The sequence below is a fragment of the Pongo pygmaeus genome, chromosome 8 (genome assembly GCF_028885625.2).
Source record: "Pongo pygmaeus isolate AG05252 chromosome 8, NHGRI_mPonPyg2-v2.0_pri, whole genome shotgun sequence".
NCBI classification, from domain to species: domain Eukaryota; kingdom Metazoa; phylum Chordata; class Mammalia; order Primates; family Hominidae; genus Pongo; species Pongo pygmaeus.
The window spans coordinates 96,913,389-96,936,486 of NC_072381.2; the positions used below are offsets into that span (position 1 = coordinate 96,913,389).

The 23,098-nt window shown below is 39.8% G+C and overlaps 1 protein-coding gene and 1 long non-coding RNA gene across 4 annotated transcripts in view; one reads left to right on the top strand and one right to left on the bottom strand.

Moving 5' to 3' along the window:
- LOC129045175 (uncharacterized) overlaps positions 1-21,419 on the bottom strand; it is a 106,648-nt gene extending 85,229 nt beyond the window's left edge. Inside the window, exons 1-2 of one of the 2 annotated variants that reach the window (XR_010127451.1) lie at positions 21,274-21,419; positions 3,609-5,015 (exon numbers count right to left, since the gene is read on the bottom strand). This is a non-coding gene — a long non-coding RNA (uncharacterized LOC129045175). Of the gene's footprint in view, positions 1-3,608; positions 5,016-21,122 lie in introns of both variants that reach the window. The other variant, XR_010127450.1, reaches the window with a different exon arrangement.
- Positions 21,255-23,098, top strand: part of TNKS2 (tankyrase 2) — a 65,184-nt gene continuing 63,340 nt past the window's right edge. The window contains exon 1 of one of the 2 annotated variants that reach the window (XM_054503538.2): positions 21,255-21,927. In XM_054503538.2, the coding sequence (XP_054359513.1) occupies positions 21,729-21,927 (199 nt within the window). In that variant the 5' untranslated portion in view covers positions 21,255-21,728. The remainder of the gene's footprint in view (positions 21,928-23,098) is intronic. The other variant, XM_054503539.2, reaches the window with a different exon arrangement.

Here is a 23,098-nt window from a genome sequence, read left to right on the forward strand (position 1 = left end):
GTTCTGAAATTTGCATAGCTGAAAGCAGGCTCAGAAAGCTGTGCAGTCTCCAAGGACATATTCCTCAACAACCTCTTCAGGTATGGCCGTAAAAAATAGACAAGGAAGAACATCCGGCAGGAAAAACTCAAGAACCATGAAACACAGTGGATAAGAGAATGCCTCAAAGGGAGTAGAATCCAGCTCTAATTACAAACTAGCCCACACCCCAGGTAAGAGGAATTCACAATGCATGCCTCAGAGGATTTTATCATTGTAATGAACCAGCAATTACTATGTGTCTCCCATTATTTTTCTTTTCAAGTTAAGAATTCTTAATTGTAGCCATCTAGCCCTGTCACTAATGAATGTATTAGGTATGTGGGAGTAAGAATGAGAATAGGTGCAAATAATTTATCTCTTTAGTTCATAGGTGGCTTGACCACAAGAAGCCACTTCTATGACTGAAAGAACTGTGTATCACTAGGAAATCCTAGAACTTGAATTGGATGCACTGACTGAATGATACTTTGAGCAGTCACTCTTAAGATAAGGTGTATCTTATGTGTGGGAAGAAGAATAAAACAGATGCTATTTACCAGAAGAGTGAACTATGGCAGAAATTGGCCAGACATTCAGCAAACCTATTTTTTTTCTCCTAGACGCTCAGCTAGACCATATTTCCCAGCCTCCCTTTTGGTGAGGTGCAATTATATGACTTTCAGCCTATGGAATGTGGAAAGAGTGATGATTACACACCACTTTCAGGCTTGGCTTGTAAAAATCCACCAATCATTCCTTCACTTTCTCTCCTCATAGTTGGCTGGATAGTGACACTTAAAACCACAGCAAAAGATGGCAGAGCTTCCACCAGCCTAGGTTCCTGAATGACTGCATGGAGTGTGCCCCAGCCCCTGCTGACAGTTGGACTTTATGTGAGTGGGAAATTGTTATTATGTTAAGCCACTGATATTTCAGGAGTTATAGCAGTTAGCTTAATACATGAATACACTTTAAACCAGAAATACCAGTTTTTAAAAGCTTTTCACCTAGAGGGAACATGTACAAACATTGGTTATGGTAGTTGGGGTTAACTTTGGTATTTGTCACTTAAAAAGATAGGTAAATATAAAAACACCCCAGAGCCTAGGAAAAAAACAAAAACAAAACAAAACAAAAAGATAGGTAAATAAAAATGAAGCATCTGGAAGCAATGTACTAGATGAATGTACAATGAGACGGATAAACCTCAAGAACATAGTGTTGAACGAGAAAAGCGACGAGCAGAATTACAGATAGCAGTAGTACAATATCATTGATGTAATTTTGAAAGAAAATGGGGAAAAAAACTATAGCACAATACCACTGATGTAAATGTAAACACATAAATACACAAAACAGTATTATATATTTTTCAAAGATACACACATATCCAAGGGTATATACCAAACATGTCAGGGAAGAAGAATGGGTCTGGGAGTCAATTGAATGGGAAAAAAAGAAAAGAAAGGGGATATTGCAAAAACAATGGTGATAAAGTGCCGTCAACTGAGGGCTATGACTGACTCAATTTTCTGTATCTACATGTGATAGATGCTGCAATATGCCACCCAGATTTCTTCTCCAGGAATGGAAGATTTGCTCCCCCAGCTGCTAAAGTGCTGCAGGAAGACACTCCTCAGCTCTCAGTCCTCTTTGGGGATTGCTGTGGCAAAAGAAAACTGGAGGTCCAAGATGATACCTCCTTCCAAGAGTAGCTCATATACAATGATTGAGAGGTGCCTGTTCTTGCTTCAACTAGGGACAATTTTGAAGAGCCATCCCAGATCCAGAGCTTGTCATCAGGTTGATTAATTGATCACACTTCAACTTCTCCCTCTACCCAATTCTGCTTTCTTTCCCTCCCTTCCAAAGTGCTGATCCCAAGACCACTGCCTAATAAATGGCCTGCACACTAGTCTCCAGCTCTTCTTCAACTGTATCTCCACCTCTTCTTCCTGAAGCATCATGCTGTGACACAAACGTTAATGTATGTTCGTGTATTTAACCTTTGTTGCTCTATATTTCCCTTCTGCTCACCTCTATTTTTCAAGTTTATAGCAACATTTTGTGAAAATAAATAAATATGAAAGTTTTTACAAAATATCATGAGAATGTATTTCTATAATATCAGCTTTAGCAATAATAAAACATGCTAGAATTTCTGCCATGAACATAAAATAGCTAAAAGTACCCTAGCCGTTGAAAAGAAATCATCCTTATTTATCAAGAAAACTTAAAGGAATACAAATAATGAAAAAATAAATAGACATGTAATCAGTTCCCATTAGGTAGCAAGTTAAATGCCAAACCAAAGCTTCCTCATTAAATCAGTTGTACAGTGGTGTTATTTCCAAACTCCTACAACATCACACATGAGTAGAAGTCACTTAGAAAACTCTTTAATTCCCACCGCGTATTCTCACTCATAGGTGGGAATTGAACAATGAGAACACATGGACACAGGAAGGGGAACATCACACTTCGGGGACTGTTGTGGGTTGGGGGGAGGGGGGAGGGATAGCATTGGGAGATATACCTAATGCTAGATGACGAGTTGGTGGGTGCAGCGCACCAGCATGGCACACGTATACATATGTAATTTACTTGCACATTGGGCACATGTACCATAAAACCTAAAGTATAATAATAATAATAATAATAATAATAATAATAATAATAAAAGAAAAAAAATAAATAAATAAAAGAAAACTCTTTAATTCCCTTAATACTTGTTCATGTAATCCACTTGCCTAGACTGTTGTTCTCTTGTGAGCTTTTGATAAGCTTTCAATCCTACGGGTTCCTATGTTTGACAAGTGTTTCCTACAACTAACTGTGTTATTAGCTTCCCAAGGCTGCTGTAACAAAGTGCCATAAACCTGGTGGTTCATAACAACAGAAATTTATTCTCTCACATTTATGGCAATGAAAAGTTCCAAATCAAGGTGTCAGCAGGGCCATGCTCTGTCTGAAACACTTTATGGCAGAATTCTGCCTTGCCTATTCTAGCTTCTAGTGGTTGCCAGCAATCCTCGCATGAGTTTCTCCCTGTGTGCCCTCTCCTCTTCCTTTAATGTAATCACTAAATGCAGTGATTACATTTAGGGCCCACCCTAATCTGATATGACTTCATCTTAATATACATCTTAATTACATTTGCAAAGATCTGATTTCCAAATAAGGTCCCATTCTGAGGTTCCAGATGGATATGAATTTGGGAGGGACACTATTCAACCCAGTAAAGTTTGCCCTCTGCTTCCCCAAAACTCACACCCATCCCATGCACAAAATACATTCACCCCATCCCCATATCCTCAAAAGTCTTAACCAATTCCAGGATTAACTCTAAATTCAAAATCTCCCCTAAACATCCACCAGTAAAGTTCCAAATATCATTATCTATATAATCTAAACCAAGTATGGGTGAAACTCTGGGTATGGTCCATCCCAGGGCAAAATTATTCTCCATCCACAGATTTATGAAACTAGAAAACAAGTTCCCTGCTTTCAAAATACACTGATGGAACAGGCATAGGCCAGGCATTCCCATTCCTAAACTAAAAAATTGGAAGAAATGAAGGACTTACTTGTCTATAGCAAGTTCATAACCCAGCAGTGCAAATTCCCTCAGGTTTCAAAGCCTAAGAGTAATCCTTTGTGGCTGGATGCTATGTCCTCTGGGCCCACTGAGGCAGGAACTCCTTTCTCTCTGACCTCTGCATCCATGGCTCTGCCCTCAAAAGTCATTCCTCCTTCATTTTGTCTTGTCTCTGTCCCTTTCAGTCCAGGCTGGCAGTGTTTCTGCTGGTATAAAATTCTCAAAAACCATGTAAGTCTTTCATGAATGTCAAGGAGTCTCACATTGTTAGACATGAAGGTGCTCCATGGGTCCTTCCTGGATAACCCCATCTTTATTGCAGGTTGTTACTGAGATGGTTGACTGGATCCCTAAATCACACACCTAATGTCTATCGCAAACAGCTGTCCAGCTACACCTTAGCTCTTTTTTCATAGCATACTATTAGGATAGCGTAAGAATCTTACCAATGATCAACTCTTGGTTTCTTTTTCCTTAACAGTGCATTTCTCAATGTATCTCTTTCCTCTCTCATTTTACTGTAAGCAGCAAAGAGAAATCTGGCTGCACCTTTCATACTTTGCCTGGAAATCTCCTAATCCAAATATCCAAGTTCTTCTTTTACAAGTTCTACTTTTCACCGAACAGTAGAGCATAATTCAGCCAAGTTTTCTGCCAGTTTATGACAAGGATTGCCTTTTCTCTAGTGTCCAAGAATATGTTCCCCATTTATATCTGGGACTTCACCAGAAGCACCTTTATTGCTCATTATTTCCGGAAACATTCTTTTAGTGGTTATATATATATATATGCCTTAACACAATAGAAGCTCTCTCCATAGCTCTCCTTCCTTCTTTCTGAGCCCTAACCAGAAGCCCCTTAAACTTCAGTATTTCTACCAACAATCTCTTTAAGGCAACCCAGGCTTTTTCTGCCATGCACCTAAAAATTCTCCCAGCCTCTACCCACTACCCAGTTCCAAAGCCACTTCCACATTTTTAGGTATTTTCTACAGCAGCATCCCACTTCCCAGTACTATCATGTTTATTAGTTTCCCAGGGCTGCCATAACAAAAGGCCACAAACTAGGTGGCTTATAACAACAGAAATTTATTCTCTCACAATTCTAGAAGTTTGAAGCGTATAATCAAGGTGTTGGCAGGGCCACGCTCTCTCTGAAGGCTCTAGGAAAGGACACTTTGTTGCCTCTCCCAGCTTCTGGTGGTTACCAGCAATCCTTAGTGTTCCTAGGCTTGAAGATGCGTCACTCCAATCTCTGTCTCCCTCCTCCATGGCCACATTCTGAGGTGCTGGGTGGATATGAATATCCAACACATTTCAATCTGGTATAGTCTTTTTCTGCCGCCTTCTTATTTCTGTTTTAATTCACTGTCTCCAAGTCCAAGCTGTTCAATTCCCTTTATAATGAAGAGAAAAATAAATGTTGGCAAGGGAAAGTATTCTGTTTAAAGTTAAGAAAACTACTTGTCAGAGTCAGTCCTATAGTTGCTTTAATTATATGTATAAGTACCCCTGGAGTTATTTGTTGTACGTTTGTTTGTTTGGGGTGTTTGCTGCAAGCACCCACTGGTTCCACACAATCTTTTCTGGATTCTGTTAGCTAGTATTCTATTCAGGAATTTTACACCTATGTTCATGAGTGAAATTGGCTTGTAATTTCTCTTTCTTGTTTCTTTCTTTGTCTGCTTTGGTTATACTAGTTTCATAGACTTAGGGAGTATTTCCTCTTTTTCTAGTCTCTGAAAGTTTGAACAAGATTGGAATAATCTATTCAATGACAGTTTGGTAGAATTTTTCTGAACAATTCTTTGGGCTCATTGTTTACTTTGTGGAAAAAAATTAAATTATTGATTGGTTTGACATTAGAAAATCCATAAACATAATTGATTATGTGAACAGAACAAAAAAAAACACATCTCAATAAGTGTAGAAAAAAAGCATTTAGGCTGGACACCATGGCTCACGCCTGTAATCCCAGCACTTTGGGAGGCCAAGGCAGGCAGATCCCGAGGTCAGGAGTTCAAGACCAGCCTGACCAACATGGTTAAACCTCATCTCTACTAAAAATACAAAAATTAGCCAGGCATAGTGGCACACACCTGTAATCCCAGCTACTCAGAAGGCTGAGGCAGGGGAGAACTGCTTGAACCCAGGATGGGGAGGTTGCAGTGGGCCGAGATGGTGCCACTGCTCTCTCCAGCCTGGGTGACAGAGCAAGACTCCATCGTAAAAAAACACACACACACACAAAAAAAAAAAAAAAAAAAAAAAACAAGAAAAAGAAAAAAAGCATTTAATAAAATTCAACATCTGATTATGTTTCAACATCTATTCATAACTACTAAAACATTACCAAAGCTAATGTTTTTTTAAAACATCATACCCGGGCATAGTGGCACATGCCTGTAGTCCCAGCTGCTAGGGAGGCTGAAATAGAAGGATCACTTAAGCCCAGGAGTTCAAAGCTGCAGTGAGCTATGATAGCACCACTACACTCCAGCTTGGGCAACAGAGTGAGGGTCTCGGTATAGAAAAAGGAAAACAGAAAAAAAAAAAAAGAAAAACATCATTCTTAGTATTGAAACTTAGCTGTCTTTTAAAAAACCAGAACATGACAAGCATGCCCAACATTAATACTTTTACTCAATATTATATTTGAGGTCTTAGCCAACCCAGCAAGGCCTAGGATTGGAAAAGGATAAATTTTTTCCACATATTCACATTCACAGATGATAAGACTGTCTAGAACACCCAAAACAAGAGACAAATTGTTGGAAACAATGAGAGAGTTTGGCAAAATGGTTCTCTCTTTCTCTCTCTCTCTCTCTATATATATATGTATATATAAATAAAACAATCCCTTCCCTTCCATATATATAATTTCTACACCTCAGCAAAAATAATTCAAAAATATAATATTAGAGTCTTTATTACACAACTTTTCAAATATACACAAAAATTGGGAGAATAGCGTAATGAACTCTCACATACCCATTACCCAGCTTCACTTCAACAATTATCAACACTTGGCCATTCTTCTTTCATCTCCCCTAACTTTTTTAATGAACTACTTAAAACTAAAAATAGTGACATTATGTCATATGAACTATTTTAAACAAATGTCATGTCACCTTACCAGTAAATGCATATGAGTTTCTAATAAAGGCCTTTTATTTTTATCATAATGAACATGATTTTAGCATATAACCTAATCCAATTAATGCTAATACCTTAATATCATCTAATATCCAGTACAAATTAAAATGTATCAAAGTGCTTCAAAAATATCTTTTTACACTGGTTTGATAAGCCATACTTTTTTTTTTTTTTACTATTATAGCAATAAAACAAGGATGTGTGAGACCTATATGAAGGAAACTGTAAAACTCTACTGAAATTCTTTAAAGAAGAAAATAAATGAAGAGATATACCATGTTCAATGATGAGAGGACTCAATATTTTTAAAATCACAATAGTCAACTATAAATTCAGTGCAAGTCTCATCAGCATTCAAATGGGGTTTTCAAAGAACTTGAGCCTCTGATTCCAAAATATATATGGGAGATCAAAATCTCAAGAAAAGCAAAGAAGAATATAGTGGAAGATTTGCCCTAACAGGCAACAAAACTTATTATAAAGCAATATTAAGATAGTATGGTGTAGGAGGAAGAATCTATAGATCAATCAGTGGAATGAAATAGAGTCTATATGGAAGCTTGATGTGGCACTGCAGCTTTCTTCTTAAATGAGAAAACACTTACTAGATGGTATGAGGACTATCTGTTATTCTCCTGGGGAAAAAATAAAAGAAATTGAATATCACACTATAACCCAAAATCAAGTCCATAAAGATTAAAAACTTAAATGTTAAAAGCAAAAATTTGAACTTTTAGAAGAAAATATAATATCTTTACAACCTTGAGGTAAGGGAGAATTCATAAATAAACTTGATTAAAGGATGTACAAATTTAACTATATTATAATTCAGACATCTTTTCATTGGGGAAGTGAAAAAACAAACTACAAACTTGGGGAAGATATTTTTCAGCACATACAAGTGATACAAGATTAATATCCAAAATAGATACAAAATGCCTACAAATCAGTAGCAAAAGATAAACAACATAACACAAAAATGGGCAAAAGAAAAATAAGCTTTTTACTGCAAGGAAATACAAATAGACCATAAACATAAGAAAAGATATTGCTGCGTTTTGAATGATGTTATCTCATCCAAAATTCATGTTGAAACTTAATCCCTAATGCTGCAGTATTAAGAGGTGTGGCATTTGGGAGGTGACTAAGTCATGATCTTAACCTCTTGAATGGTATTAGCACCTTATTAAAGAGCTCAAGGTTGAAGGGACTGTTCTGCCTTTTCACCTTCACACAGTGCTCATCTCCTCCAGAGGATGCAGCAACAAGGCACCATATTGGAAGCATAAAGCAGCCCTCAACAGACATCAATCTTTTTTATTTTTTTATTTTTAGTTTCTGTGGATACATAGTAGGTGTATATATTTATGAGATACATGAGATATTTTGATACAGGCATGCAATGCGTAATAATCACATCATAGAATATGGGGTATCTAACCTCTCAAGCATTTATCCTTTGTGTTACAAACAATCCAATTATACTTTTAGTTATTTTTAAATGTACAATTAAATTATTATTAACTATAGTCACCCTGTTGTGCTACCAAATACTAGACCTTATTCATTCTTTTATTCTGTACTCATTAACCATCCCTTTCTCCTCCCCCGACTCCCCTCCCTCCACCAAAGGGATGCCAACATCTTCTTGGACTTCCCAGCCAAGTCCAAGAACTGTGGGAAATAAATTTCTATTGTTTATAAATTGCCCAGTCTCTCAGGGATTTTGTTATAGCAGCACAAACAGGCTAATATACTTGACTTCATTTGCTTTCCTTTTTAAACCATATTCTTTTTTTCTTTTTTTTTTTTTTTTTGAGACAGAGATCTCACTCTGTCACCCAGGCTGGAGTGTAGTGGTGACATCATGGCTCACTGCAGCCTCAAACTCCTGGGCTCAGAAGATCCTCCCATCTCAGCCTCCTGAGTAGCTAGGACGACTATAGGCACACACCACCCCACTTGGGTGATATTTATATTTTTTGTAAAGACTATCTCGCCCAGGCTCTGTATTAACCATTTTTAAGTACAGGCATGCCTCAGAGATATTGTAAGTTTGGTTCCAGAACACCACAATAAAGCAAATATTACAATAAAGGGAAATCACATGAATTTTTTGGTTTCCCAGTGCACATAAAAGTTATGTTTACATTATACTGCAGTCTATTAACTCTGCAATAGCATTATGTCAAAAAAAACCAATGTGCATACTTTAATTTAAAAATATTTTGGAGGAGGCAAGACAAGATAACTGAATAGATGCTTCCACTGATCATTCTCCCCAGAAAAACACCAAATTCAACAACTATTTACAGAAAAAAGCACCTCCATAAGAACCAAAAATCAGGTGAGTGATCACAGTGCCTGGTTTTTAACTCCATATCTCTGAAAGAGGCACTGAAGAGGGTAGGAAAAACAGTCTTAAATTGCTGACACCACCCCTTCCCCATCTCTTGCACAGAGAGAGAATCTGTGTGCTTGGGGGTCAGGAAGAGCACAGCAATTATAGGATGCTGCATTGGAACTAGCGCTGCCAACACTGTGCAGAACTCAGCTGACACCCACAGAGGCAGCACTGAGATGAGCCCTAGCCAGAGGGAAATCACCCATCCCAGGGGTCGGAACCTGAGTTTCCGTAAGCCTCACCTCCGTGGGCTAAAGTGCCCTGGGGTTCGAAGGAAACTTGAAAGGCAGTCTAGGCAACAAGGACTCCCAGTCCTAGGCAAGTCATAGTGCTGTGCTGGGCTTGGAGCCAGTGGACATGGAGGGACATGCACCTAGTCAGGCACAGCCAAGGTAGCTAAGGGAATGCTTGCACCACCACTCCCCCTATCCCAGGCAGCATAGTCTGCCATTCCAAAAGTGACCCCTTTCTTCTGTTTGAGGAGAGGAGAGGAAACAGTAAAGACAACTTTGTCTTGTGACTTGGGTACCAGCTCAGTCTCAGTAAGATAGGGTACCAGGCAGAGTCCTAACACATCTAGCTCCCAGACAGCATTTCTAGACACACCCTGGGAAGAAAGGAACCCACTGCCTTGAAGAGAAGGACACAAGCCTGGCATGATTCACCAACTGCTGACTAAAGAGCCTTTGGGCCCTGAATAATCAGCTGCAGTAACCAGGTAGAACACACCATGGGCCTTGGGTGAGACTCTCAGATGTGCTGGCTTGCGGTGTGACCCAGCACATTCACAGCTGTGATGACAAAAAGGAGAGACTCCTTCTGCCTGAGAAAAGCAGAGGGAAGAGTAACAGGACTTTGTCTTGCAGCTTAGATACCAGCTCAACCACAGTGGGGTAGAGCACCAGGTAGTAGGCCCATAGGATTCCTGATTCCAGGCCTTGGTTCTTGGCAGGTATTTTTAGACCTACCCTGGGACAGAAGAGAACCCACTTCCCTGAAGGGTGAGTCCCAGGCCTGGCAGCATTCACTACAGCTGACTAAAGAGCCTTTAGGCCTTAAGGGAACATCAATGGTAGTGTAGGAGTACTCCTCATGGACCTGTGCTGGTGGTGACTGAGGGGAGAGACTCCTGTGCCTGGGGAAAGGAGAGGGAAGAGTGGGAAGGACTATGTCTTGTGGTTTGGGTGCCAGCTCAGCTGCAGTAGAATAGAGCACCAGGTACATATCTCAGGTTTCCAACCCCAGACCCTGGCTCTTAGCGTTTCTGGTCCCACCTAGGGTCCAAGGGAACTCGTTGCCCTGAAGGGAGGGACACAAGCCTAATTGGCTTTGCCACCTGCTGACTATAGAGCCCTAGGGCCTTCAGCAAACATAGGCAATAGTCAGGGAGTAGATACAGTGGGCCTTGGGTGAGATCCAGTGCTATGTTGGATTCAGGTCTGACCTAGTGCAGTCCCAGTGGTGGTGATCACAGTGGTGCTTGTGTCACCCCTCCCCCAGCTCCAGGCAGCTCAGCACAGATAGAGCAACTGTGTTTGTTTTGGAGGAAGTAAAAAAACAAGAGTGTCTGCATGATAATCCAGAGAATTCTTCCAGATTTTATCCAAGACCACCAACATTGTCCCTCTGTGAATATGCAAGAACCACAGTGTTACTGGGCTTGTGGTCCTCCCTAACGCAGATATGGCTGCAGTGACGAAAAACTTAGATCACAATACTGAAGTCTCTTTGAATACCTGGAAAGCCTTCCAGGGGTGGGTACAAGCAAGCCTAGACTGCAAAGACTACAATAAATACCTAACTCTTCAATGCTCAGAAACCGACAAACATTCACAAGAATCAAGGAAAACATGGCCTCACCAAACAAACTAAATAATGCACCAGGGTCCAATCCTGGAAAGACAGAGATATGTGATCCTTCAGACAGATAATTCAAAATAGTGTGTTGAAGAAACAAAGAAATTCAGGATAAATTCAAGAGAAGGAATTCAGAATCCTATCAGATAAAATTAACAAATAAATTTAAATAATTAAAAAGCAGAAATTCTGGAGTTGAAAAATGCAGTTGACATATTGTAGAATGAATCAGAGTCTCTTAACAGCAGAACTGATCAAGCAAGAATTAGTGAGCTTGGAGACAGGTTATTTGAAAATGCACAGCCAAAAGAGACAAAAAAGAAAAGAATAAAAAAGGATGAAGCATACCTACAAGACCTAGGACATAGCCTTAACAGGGCAAATCAAAGAGTTATTGAATTTAAAGAGGAGGTAGAGACAGAAATAAGGCTAGAAAGTTTATTCAAAGGAATAACAGCAGAGGACTTTCCAAACCTAGAAAAAGACATAATATTCAAGTATAAGATGATTATAGAACAACAAGCAGATTTAACAAAGAAGATTCCTAAAGCGATTTAATAATCAAACTCCCAAAGGACAAGGATAAAGAAAGGATCCTAAAAGCAGAAAAAAAAGAGAAAGAAAGAAAGAGAAAGAGTTCTAATATTCCTGGCAGCAGACTGTTCAGTGGAAACCTTATAGGCCAGCAGAAAGTGGTATGACATATTTAAAGTGGTGAAGGAAAAAAACCTTTTACTCTAGATTAGCATATCTGGCAAAAATATCCTTCAAACATGAAGGAGAAATAAAGACTTTCTTAGACAAACTAAAGCTGAGGGATTTCATCAACAACAGACTTGTCCTACAAGAAATGCTAAAGAAAGTTCTTCGATCTGAAAAAAAAAGGATGTGAATGAGCAAAATGAGCAATAAGAAATTACCTGAGGCCGCACGCAGTGGCTCACACCTGTAATCCCAGCACTTTGGGAGACCGAGGTGCATGGATCACCTGAGGTCAGGAGTTCAAGACCAGCCTGGCCAACACGGTGAAACCCCGTCTCTACTTAAAATACAAAAATTAGCCAAGCATGGTGGCAGGCGCCTGTAATCCCAGCTACTCGGGAGGCTGAGGCAGGAGAATTCCCTGAACCCGGGAGGTGGAGGTTGCAGTGAGCCGAGATCGTGCCATTGCACTCCAGCCTGGGGGACAAGAGCGAGACTTCATCTTAAAAAAAAAAAAAAAAAAAAGAAATCATCCTAAGGTACAAAACTCACTGGTAATATTAAGTACACAGAAAATCACAGAATATTGTAACAGGGTCATTGTGATGTATAAATACTCATATCTTAAGTATAAATACTAAAAGATGAACTGATCAAAAATAATAACTACAACTTTACAAGACATAGTACAATGAAGTATAAATAGGAACAACAAAAAATTTTTTTAAAAGGAGGAACAAAGTTAAAGTGTGGAGTTTTTCTTAGTTTTGTTTGTTTATGCAATCCATGTTAAGTTATCATCAGTTTAAAATAATGGGTTATAAGATACTGTTTGCAAGCCTCATGGTAACCTCAAATCGAAAAACATACAATGAATACACAAAAAGTGAAAAGCAAGAAATTAAATCATACCACCAGAGAAAATCAGCTTCACTAAAAGCAAGACAGGAAGAAGGGAAAAAAAGGAGGAAAAGACGAGAAAACAAATAACAAAATGGCAGGAGTAAGTCCTTACTTGTCAATGACATTGATAGCAAATGGACTAAACTCTCCAATCAAAAGACATAGAGTGGCTGAATGGATTTAAAAAACAAAACTCAACAATTTGCCTATAAGAAACACACTTCACATATAAAGACACATACAAACTGAAAATAGATAGTTTTCAAGACAAAAACTATAAAAAGAGATAAAGAAGGTCATTTTATAACAATAAAGGGGTCAATTCATCAAGAGGATATAACAGTTGTAAATATATGTGCATCCAACACTGGAACACCCAGATATATAAAGCAAATATTAGAGAGATAGATACCAATACAATAATAGCTGAAGACTTCAACACCCCCACTTTCAGCATTGCATAGATCATCCAAACAGAAAATCAACAAAGAAATATCGGACATAATATGCACTATAGACCAAATGGAACTAATATGCATTGACAGAACATTTTACCTAATGGCTGCAGAATATACACTCTTTTCCTCAGCAAATGGGTCATTCTAAAGGATAGACCATATCTTAGGCCACAAAACAAGTCTAAAACATTCAAAAATTGAAATAATAGCAACCGTCTTCTCTAACCACAATGGAATAAAACTAGAAATCAGTAAGAAGAGGAATTTTGGAAACTATACAAACACATGGAAATTGAACACTATGCAGCTGAATGAACAGTGGGCCAATGAGGAGATTAAGAAGGAAACTGAAAAATTTCTTGAAACAAATGATAATGGAAATACAACATACCAAAAATAATGGAATAAAACAAAGGAGTATTAAGAAAAATATAAACCTGTAAGCACCTACATCAAAAAAGTAGAAAAACTTCCAATAAACAACTTATGATGCATCTTAAAGAACTATAAAAGCAAGGGCAAAGCAAACCTGAAGTTAGAAGAAGAAAAGAAACAATAAAGATCAGAGCAGCACTAAGTGAAATTGAAATGAAGAACGCAACACAAAAGATCAATGAAACAAAATGTTGATTTTTTGAAAAGATAAACAAAATTGACAAATCTTTAGCCAACTAAGAAAAAAAGAGAGAAGATTCAAATAAAATCAGCAGTGAAAAATGAGACGTTACAATTAATACCACAGAAATTCAAAGGATCGCGGCCGGGCGCGATGGCTCACACCTGTAATCCCAGCACTTTAGGAGGCCGAGGCGGGCGGATCACGTAGTCAGGAGATCAAGACCATCCTGGCCAACACAGTGAAACCCATCTCTACTAAAAATATAAAAATTAGCCGGGCGTGGTGGTGGGCGCCTGTAGTCCCAGCTACTCGGGAGGCAGAGACAGGAGAATGGCGTGAACCCGGGGAGGCAGAGCTTGCAGTGAGCTGAGTTCGCACCACTACACTCCAGCCTAGGCAACAGAGCAAAACTCCGTCTCAAAAAAAAAAAAAAAAAAAAAAATTCAAAGGATCATTAAAGGCTACTATGAGCAACTATATGCCAATAAACTGGAAAACCTAGAAGAAATGGATAAATTTCTAAACACATAAAACCTATCAATATTGAATCATAAAGAAATCCAAAACCTGAACAGAACAATAACAAGTAATGAAATCAAAGCCATAATAAAAAATCTTCCAGCAAAGAAAAGCCTGGGACCTGATGGCTTCACTGCTAAATTTTACCAAACATTTAAAGAAGAACTGATCCCAATCCTACTCAAACTATTCCAAAAAACAGAGAAGGGTATACTTTTGAACTCATTCTACAAGGCCAGTATTATCCTGATACCAAAAAGAAAAACATATCAAAAAAAGAAAACTACAGACCAATATCCCTGATGAACATTGATGCAAAAATCCTCAACAAAATTACTAGTAAACCGAATTCAACAAGACATTAAAAGATCATTCATCATGACCAAGTGGGATTTATCCCAGGGACGAAGGAATGGTTCAACATACACAAATCAATGTGATATGATACATCGTATCAACAGAGTGAAGGACAAAAAGCATATGATCATTTCAACTGGTGCTGAAAAAGCATTTGGTAACATTCAACATCCTTTTATGATAAAAACCCTCAAAAAACTGGATATAGAAGTTACATACCTCAACATAATAAAAGCCATATACGACAGACCCACAGCTGACATCATAGTGAATAGGGAAAAACTGAGAGACTTTTCTCTAAGATTTGGAACACTGCAAAGATGTTCACTTTCACCACTGTTATTCAACATAGTACTGGAAGTCCTAGGTAGAACAATAAGACAAGAGAAAGAAATAAAGAGTATTCAAACCGGAATACAAGAAGTCAAATAATCCTTGTTTACAGATTATATGATCTTATATTTTGAAAACTCTAAAGACTACCAAAAACCTTTTAGAACATATAAACAAATTCAGTAATGTTGGCTGGCTGCAGTTGCTCATGTCTATAATCTGAACATTTTAGAGGCCAAAACAGAAGGATTGCTTGAGCCCAGGAGTTCAGGATCAGCATAGGGAGACTCCATCTCAAAAAAAAAAAAAAAAATTAGCTGGGCATGATGGTGCATGCCTATGGTCCCAGCTACTCAGGAGGCTGAGGTGGAAGGATTGCTTGGGCCCAGGAGATTGAGGCTGCAGTGAGCCCTGATCACACCACTGTGCTACAGCCTGGATGACACAGTGAGACCCTGTTTCAAAAAAACAAAACAAAACTCAGTAAAGTTACAGGATACAAAATCAACATACAAAAATCAGAAGCATTTATATATTCCAGCAGTGAACAATCTGAAAAAGAATTCAAGAAAGTAATCCCATTAACCCATTTATAATAGCTACAAATAAAATTAAATACCTAGGAATTAACCAAAGAAGTGAAAGATCTCTACAATGAAAACTAAAAAACATCGATGAAAAAAACAATTTTCAAATTTATACAGATCCACAAAATACCCATAATAGCCAAAGCTATCCTGAGCAAAAAGAATAAGACTGGAGAAATCACATTACCTGACTTATCAAAACAGCATGGTAGTGGTATAAAAACAGACACATAGACCAATGGAACAGAATAAAGAACCCAGAAATAAATCCATACATCTATAGTGAACTCATTTTTGACTAAGGTGCCAAGAACACATATTGGGGAAAGGACACCGTCTTCAATAAATGTGCTGGGAAAACTGAATATCCATATGCAGAAGAGTGAAACTAGACCCCTATCTCTCACCATATACAAAAGTCAAGTCAAAATGGATTAAAGATTTAAATCTAACACCTCAAACTATGAAACTACTAAAAGAAAACACTGGAAAAACTCTCCAGGTCATTGGACTGGGCAAAGATTTCTTGAGTAATACCCCAGAAGCACAAATAGCCCAAGCAAAAAATGGACAAATGGGATCACATCAAGTTAAAAAGCTTCTGCACAACAAAGGAAACAATCAACAATGTGTAAAGACAATCCACAGAATGGGAGAAAATATTTACAAACTATTCATCTGACAAAAGATTAATAACCAGAATATATAAAGCGTTCAAACAACTCAAAAGGAAAAAAAAAAAGTCTAATAATCTGATTTAAAAATGGGCAAAAGATCTGAATAGACATTTCTCAAAAGAAGACATACAAATGGCAAATAGAAGAGGGCGCGGTGGGTCACGCCTGTAATCCCAGCACTTTGGGAGGCTGAGGCGGGCAGAACACTTGAGGTCACGAGTTCAAGACCAGACTGGCCAACATGGTGAAACCCCATCTCTACTAAAAATACAAAAATTAGCCAGTCATGGCGGCAGGCGCCTGTAATCCCAGCTTATAGGGAGGCTGAGACACGAAAATCGCTTGAACCCGGGAGGCAGAGGTTGCAGGGAGCCAGGATCGTGCCATTGCACTCCATCCTGGGCAATAGAGTGAGACTCTGTCTCAAAAAAACAAAAAACAACAACAACAAACCAAATGGCAAATAGACATGTGAAAAGGTTCTTGATATCACTGATCATCAGAGAAATGTAAAAAACATTTTCTTTGCTCATCCAAAACTACAGTGAAATATCATCTCATCTCAGCTTAACTGGCTTTTATCCAAAAGACAGGCAATAACAAATGGCAACAAGGATATGGAGAAAAGGGATCCCTCGTACACTTTTAGTGGGAATGTAAATTAGTACAACCACTATGAAGAACAGTTTGAAGGTTCCTCAAATAACTAAAAATAGAGTTGTCATATGATCCAGCAATCCCACTGCTAGGTATATACCCTAATGAAAGCAAATCAGTATATTGAGGAGAGATCTGCACTCCCATGCTTATTGCAACACTGTCCACAATAGCCAAAATTTGGAAACAACCTAAGGGTACATCAGCAGATGAATGGATAAAGAAAACATGGTGCATATACACAATGGAGTACTATTCAGCCATAAAAAATGTATGAGAGCTTATCATTTGCAATAACATAGATGGAAATGGAGATCATTATGTTAAGTGAAATAAACCAGGCAGAAAAAGACAAACTTTTCATATTCTCACACATGTGGGAGCTAAAAATTAAAACAATTGAACACATGGAGATAGTAGAATGATGGTTACCAGAGGCTGAGAAGCGAAGTGGGTGGGGGATGTTTAATGGGTACAAAAAATAATTAGAAAGAATGAATAAAACCTATTATTTGATAACACAACAGTGACTGTAGTCAATAATAATCTAATTGTACATTTAAAAATAACTAAAATAGTATAATTGGATTGTTTGTAATGCAAAGGTAAATGTTTGAAGTGACTGATATCCCGTTTACCCTGATATGATTATTAGGCATTGAGTGATAGTATCAAAATATCTCATATACCCAATAAATATATACACCTGTGATGTACCCAAAAAATTAAAAATTCAAACAATTTTTAAAATTAAAAATAGATATTTTGTTGCTAAAAAATGCTAACAGTCATCTGAACCTTCAGCAACTTGTCATCTTTTTGCAGTTGGAAGGTCTTGCCACAATGATATTGAGGGCTGCTAACTGATAATGGTTGCTGAAGGTTGGGGTGGCTGTAGCAATTTCTTAAGAGAAGGTAAAATGAAGTTTGCCACATCGATTGACTGTTCCTTTCACAAAAGATTTCTCTGTAGCATGCAATGCTGTTTGATAGCATTTTACCCACAGAACTTTCAAAATTAGAGTCTATTTGGGTGTTGAAACTTAATGGCAAAAGAAAAAAATAGAGCCTATGCTCTCAAGCTCTGCTACTGCTTTATCACCTATGTTTACGTAACATTCTAAATTCTTTGTTGTCATTTCAACAATTTTTACAGCATCTTCACCAGGAGTAGGCTCCAACTGAAAAAAAAAAATTTTTTTTTTTTGCTCCATAAGAAGTAACTCCTCATCCATTCAAGCTGGTTTTTCTGTTTGTTTTCAAAGACAGGGTATCTGTCACCCAAGCTGTAGAGGAGTGCAGTAACACAATCACAGCTCACCACAGCCTCAAATTCCTAGGCTTAAGTAATCCTCTCATCTCAGCCTCCCAAGTAGCTAGGACTACAGGTGCACCCCACCACATCCAGCTAATTTTTAAAATTGTACCTTTTGTACAGATGGATTCTATGTTGCCCAGGCTCGTCTCAAACTCCTGGCCTCAACCAATCCTGCTGCCTCAGCCTCCCAAAGTGCTGGGGAACCACCACACCCAGCCTCCGTTCAAGTTGTATCATGAGATTGCAGCAATTCAGTCACATTTTCAGTCTCCACTCTAGTTCTCTTGCTATTTCCACCACGTATGCAGTTACTTCTTCCAGTGACGTCCTGAATCTCTCAAAGTCATCCATGAGGGATGGAATCAGCTACTTCTAAATTCCTATTAATGTTGATATTTTGACCTCCTCCCATGAATCTTAATGGCATCTAGAATGGTGAATTCTTCCAGAAGGTTGTCAATTTACTTCGCCCAAGTCCATCAAAAGAATCACTATCTATGGCAGCTGTAGCCTTATGTAATGTATTCTTAAACAATAAGACTTGAAAGTTGAAAGTACTCCTCGATCCATCTACAGAATGGATGTTGTGTTCACAGGCATGAAAACATTAATTTCTTTGTACATCTCCACCAGAGCTCTTGAGTAACCAGGTACAATGTCAATGAGCAGTAATATTTTGAAAGGCATCTTTTTTTGCTAATAAATGGGTCTCAACAGTGGGCTTAAAATACTCAGTAAGTCATGCTATAAACAGATGTGCCATAATCCAAGCTTTGTTATTCCATTTACAGAACAGAGACAGAATAGATTTATCACAATTCTCAAGGGCCCTAGGATTTTCAGAACGGTAAATAAGCATTGGCTTCAACTTAAAGTCACCAGCTGCATTAGCCCCCTAACAAGAAAGTCAATCTATCTTTTGAAGCCAGACATTGACTTCTCCTCTCTAGGTATGAAAGTTCTAGTTGGCAGCATCTTCTTCCAATAGAAGGCTGTTTCATCTACAATGACAGCGTATTGTTTAGTGTAGCCACCTTGATCAATTATCTCACCTATATCTTCTAGATCAGTAGTCCCCAACCTTTTTGACACCAGGGACTGGTTTCATGGAGGACAATTTTTCCATGGACTGAGGGGTGGGGGTGGAGGGGCATGGTGGGGGTGGCGAATGATTTGGGGATGAAACGGTTCCACTTCAGATCATCAGGCATTAGGGCATTAGAGTCTCATCCTAGATCCCTCACATGTGCAGTTCACAATAGGGTTTGTGCTCCTGTGAAAATCTAATGCTGCTGCTGATCTGACAAGAGGTGGAGCTCAGGCGGTAATGCTCACTCCCCGCCCATCCCCACCCTGCCGCCACCCCGCGCCCCCACCTTCTCTGCTCACCTCAGGCTGTGCGTCCTTGTTCCTTACAGGCTAGGGACCAGTACCAGTCCAAAGGCCGGGGGTTGGGGACCCCTGTTCTTGCTGCAGCTCCTACATCAGCATTTGCTGCTTCACCTTACACTTCTATATTATGAAGACAGCTTCTTTCCTTAAACCTCATGAACCAACCTCTGCTAGCTTTTAACTTGTCTTCTGCAACTTCCTCAGGTCTCTCAGCCTTCACAAAATTGAAGAGAGTTAGGGCTTTGCTCTGGGTTCAGCTTTGGCTTAAGGCAATGTTGTGGCTGGTTTGATCTTCTATCCAGACCACTCAAACGTTCTTCATATCAGCAGTAAGTCTGTTTCACTTTCTTATCATTCATGTGTTCACTGGAGTAGCACTTTTAATTTCCTTCAAAAACTTCTCATTTGCATTTACAACTTGGCTGTTTGGTGCAGGGGGGCCTATCTCAGCTTTCAACATGCCTTCTGCACTAAGCTGAATCATTTCTAGCTTTTGATTTAAAGTGAGAGATATGCAACTTTTCCTTTCACTTGAACACCTAGAAACCATTGTTGAGTTCTTAATTGGCCTAATTTCAATATTATTGTGTTTAAGGGAACAGATATGCCCCAAGAAAGGGAGACAGATGGCAGAGTAGCCTGTCAGTGGGGCAGTCAGAACACACACATTTATTGATTGATTGCTGTCTTCTATGGGTGTGGTTTGTGGTGCCTCAAAACAATTACAACGGTGATTTCAACTTATCACTTATCATAGATCAGCATAGCAGATTTATGGGAAGAAAAATGATAAACGCAATCATATTGGTAGTGTTCTAGTCTCAGGTACGTTCATGCATGCTCATGTTATTGATAAGCACCATAACTTCAATTTCACATGTATAAAAATGCTCAAAAAAGTGTACATCCTCTTCTAGCACTGTAGTGAGTCAACACTCCCCAACAAAAACTGGATTTCCTGAAAAACAGGTTAAGGTAGGAGGTGGGGGTGGGGGATGCTTTTCAGAATGCCAAAGGTCAACATGTATCATCTTCTGTAAGTAAAATGTATGTACAGGCATACCTTTCTTTCAGTTTAAGACAAGGGGGTGTAGTGGGGAATTATCATGTAAAACTACACCACTACCTCAAGCGTGAAAATCAATTATATACTTTTCTTTGGTTTGTTGGTCAAAGAAAAAAATTATAACTCAGAAAACTTTCTTGGAGATGCGTATGCTCAGTGTATCCAAACTTTAGGCATGTCGGGTACAATATTGATTTACAAAAAGTTCCTCTAATCAATCCTGAGCTAATAACTTACTGTGGAAAGAGTAATTGATCAGAGCCATCCCTCCAATTGGAGTCAACTTTCATGACTGTTCTGATTCCCTTTATTTTGGGGGCAGTTCATCCAAACTTCTAATTAAACGGCAACTAGTTCACTTTTGTGAAGTGGTTTACAAGAAACAACAACAACAACAAAGCAGTTGCGGAGGAAAGCAAAGAGACACAGTAAAAAAAAAAAAAAAAAACGGAAAAGAAATCCCCCAGGAGAAAGGGATGTGGAAGCTGAAAATACGTACAATTTCCACGGTAAGACTTCCAAAAGAATGTGCAAGATCGGAGCAAAACTTTCAAGGGCTCTTTTTCAGTGTAATGGTAGTGAGAAAGTTAAGCTTGGAAAGCCCAGGGCTTAAAACAACAACAAAAAAGACAATACGCAGTAGAACCCACCGCAAAGATGGCGGTGGGACGAAGCCCCTTCTCCCGCCGCCGAAGCCTCTCGCCTCACATTTCCCACAAACCCTTCGCGCCGCCCCGCTAGCCGAAACCTGCCCGGCCGGTGCCCGGCCACTGCGCACGCGCGGAACGACGTCACGTGCGCTCCCAGGGCTCCGCGGAGCTGGCAGGAGGGGCCTTGCCAGCTTCCGCCGCCGCGTCGTTTCAGAACTCGGACGGCGGATTCGCGCTGCCTCCGCCACCGCTGGGCAGGCGGGGGGGCAAGGAGCCGAGCGAGGGGCGCGCGTGGGTGCGGCCATGGGACTGCGCCGGATCCGGTGACAGCAGGGAGCTGAGCGACCCGGGCCCTGAGCGCGTCTTCTCCGGGGGGCCTCGCCCTCCTGCTCCCGGGGCCGGGGCTCCTGCTCCCGTTGCTGGCGCTGCTGCTGGCTGTGGCAGCGGCCAGGATCATGTCGGGTCGCCGCTGCGCCGGCGGGGGAGCGGCCTGCGCGAGCGCGGCGGCCGAGGCCATGGAGCCGGCCGCCCGAGAGCTGTTCGAGGCGTGCCGCAACGGGGACGTGGAACGAGTCAAGAGGCTGGTGACGCCTGAGAAGGTGAACAGCCGCGACACGGCGGGCAGGAAATCCACCCCGCTGCACTTCGCCGCAGGTAACCGGGGCCAGCGTCCCCTCGCCTCGCTCCAGACCCCACCTGAGCAGCTGGGGCCCACAGGCCTGAAACCAGTGCTCCTCCGCCCCCCGACCTTTCTCCAGGACTCTGGTCCTGGTGATCTCGCTCTCTTCTAGTGGGGACTAGGGAGATTAGGGGTGGGGTGAGCGTGCCACACTCACTGGAAGTTTTTGTTTTGTCTTGGTTTGGTTTTTTTGCCAGGTGTTGGGGGTGGTTTGGGGTTTTGGCTTTGTTTTGTTTTACAGTATCAATACCTGTACCAACTTCCGGTCTTGTTACCCTAGAAGGCCTCTACACACAAGAAAGAGTAGGGGACGTAGTTGATAGACCTTATGATTTAAAAGGTCAGTTACCTCCAAAATTTTTCGTTCTTGCAAGTTCCATTTGGGTTAAGGTCTTGAAGGACTTTGTAAAATACAGGGATGTAATTTAAGAGGAGTAGCTTAATAGGACGTTGACACATTAGCGTTAATTGGTTTATCAGAATAGCCAATCATTACCAATTTTCTGCAGTGACTGGAACGGGAAACAAGCAAGTTTGGGAGAACTGAAACCTGACTTAGGCTGGGTGCGGGAAGCCTTAGAGACACACACACACAAGTTGGGGTGGAAAGTGGAAGTATAAGAGAAAAGATAGTGCAGGTACTTTAGCTTGAATCTAGAATTTAAGTTGGGACAAACCTTGCTTCATTCTGAAATTTAGATCGTTTGAATTACATTATTTTAATATTTATTAGGTTCACTTTATGATATAAGCATATTAAATTTAGTCGAAAAATTTAAAAGAGCCATAGATGAGATATTCAGCTTATTCCCATAAAGCATGCATGCTTTTCACTTGTAGGAAAGATTATGACTGTTTCTAACTTCAGGTGAGTCATGCGTGATTGAAAATGGGCGTACCTTCTCTTACCTCTGACAATCTTGGTTTTTTGTTTTGTGTATTTCATGATTGTTTAAAACAATTTTTTGAAAAATCAGGGAATACCTTTTAAAGTACTCCTGTTCTTTTGGGGCTAGATTGATGAAGAGAAAAGGAGCAGTGAGAAAGATTTCCTCTTTCGCAGATAATTACTTTTACACTTTCTACCAATTGGAGATTTGTTGGCTTTAACCTGTTCCGGATTTTAAATGTAAATACTACCAGGAG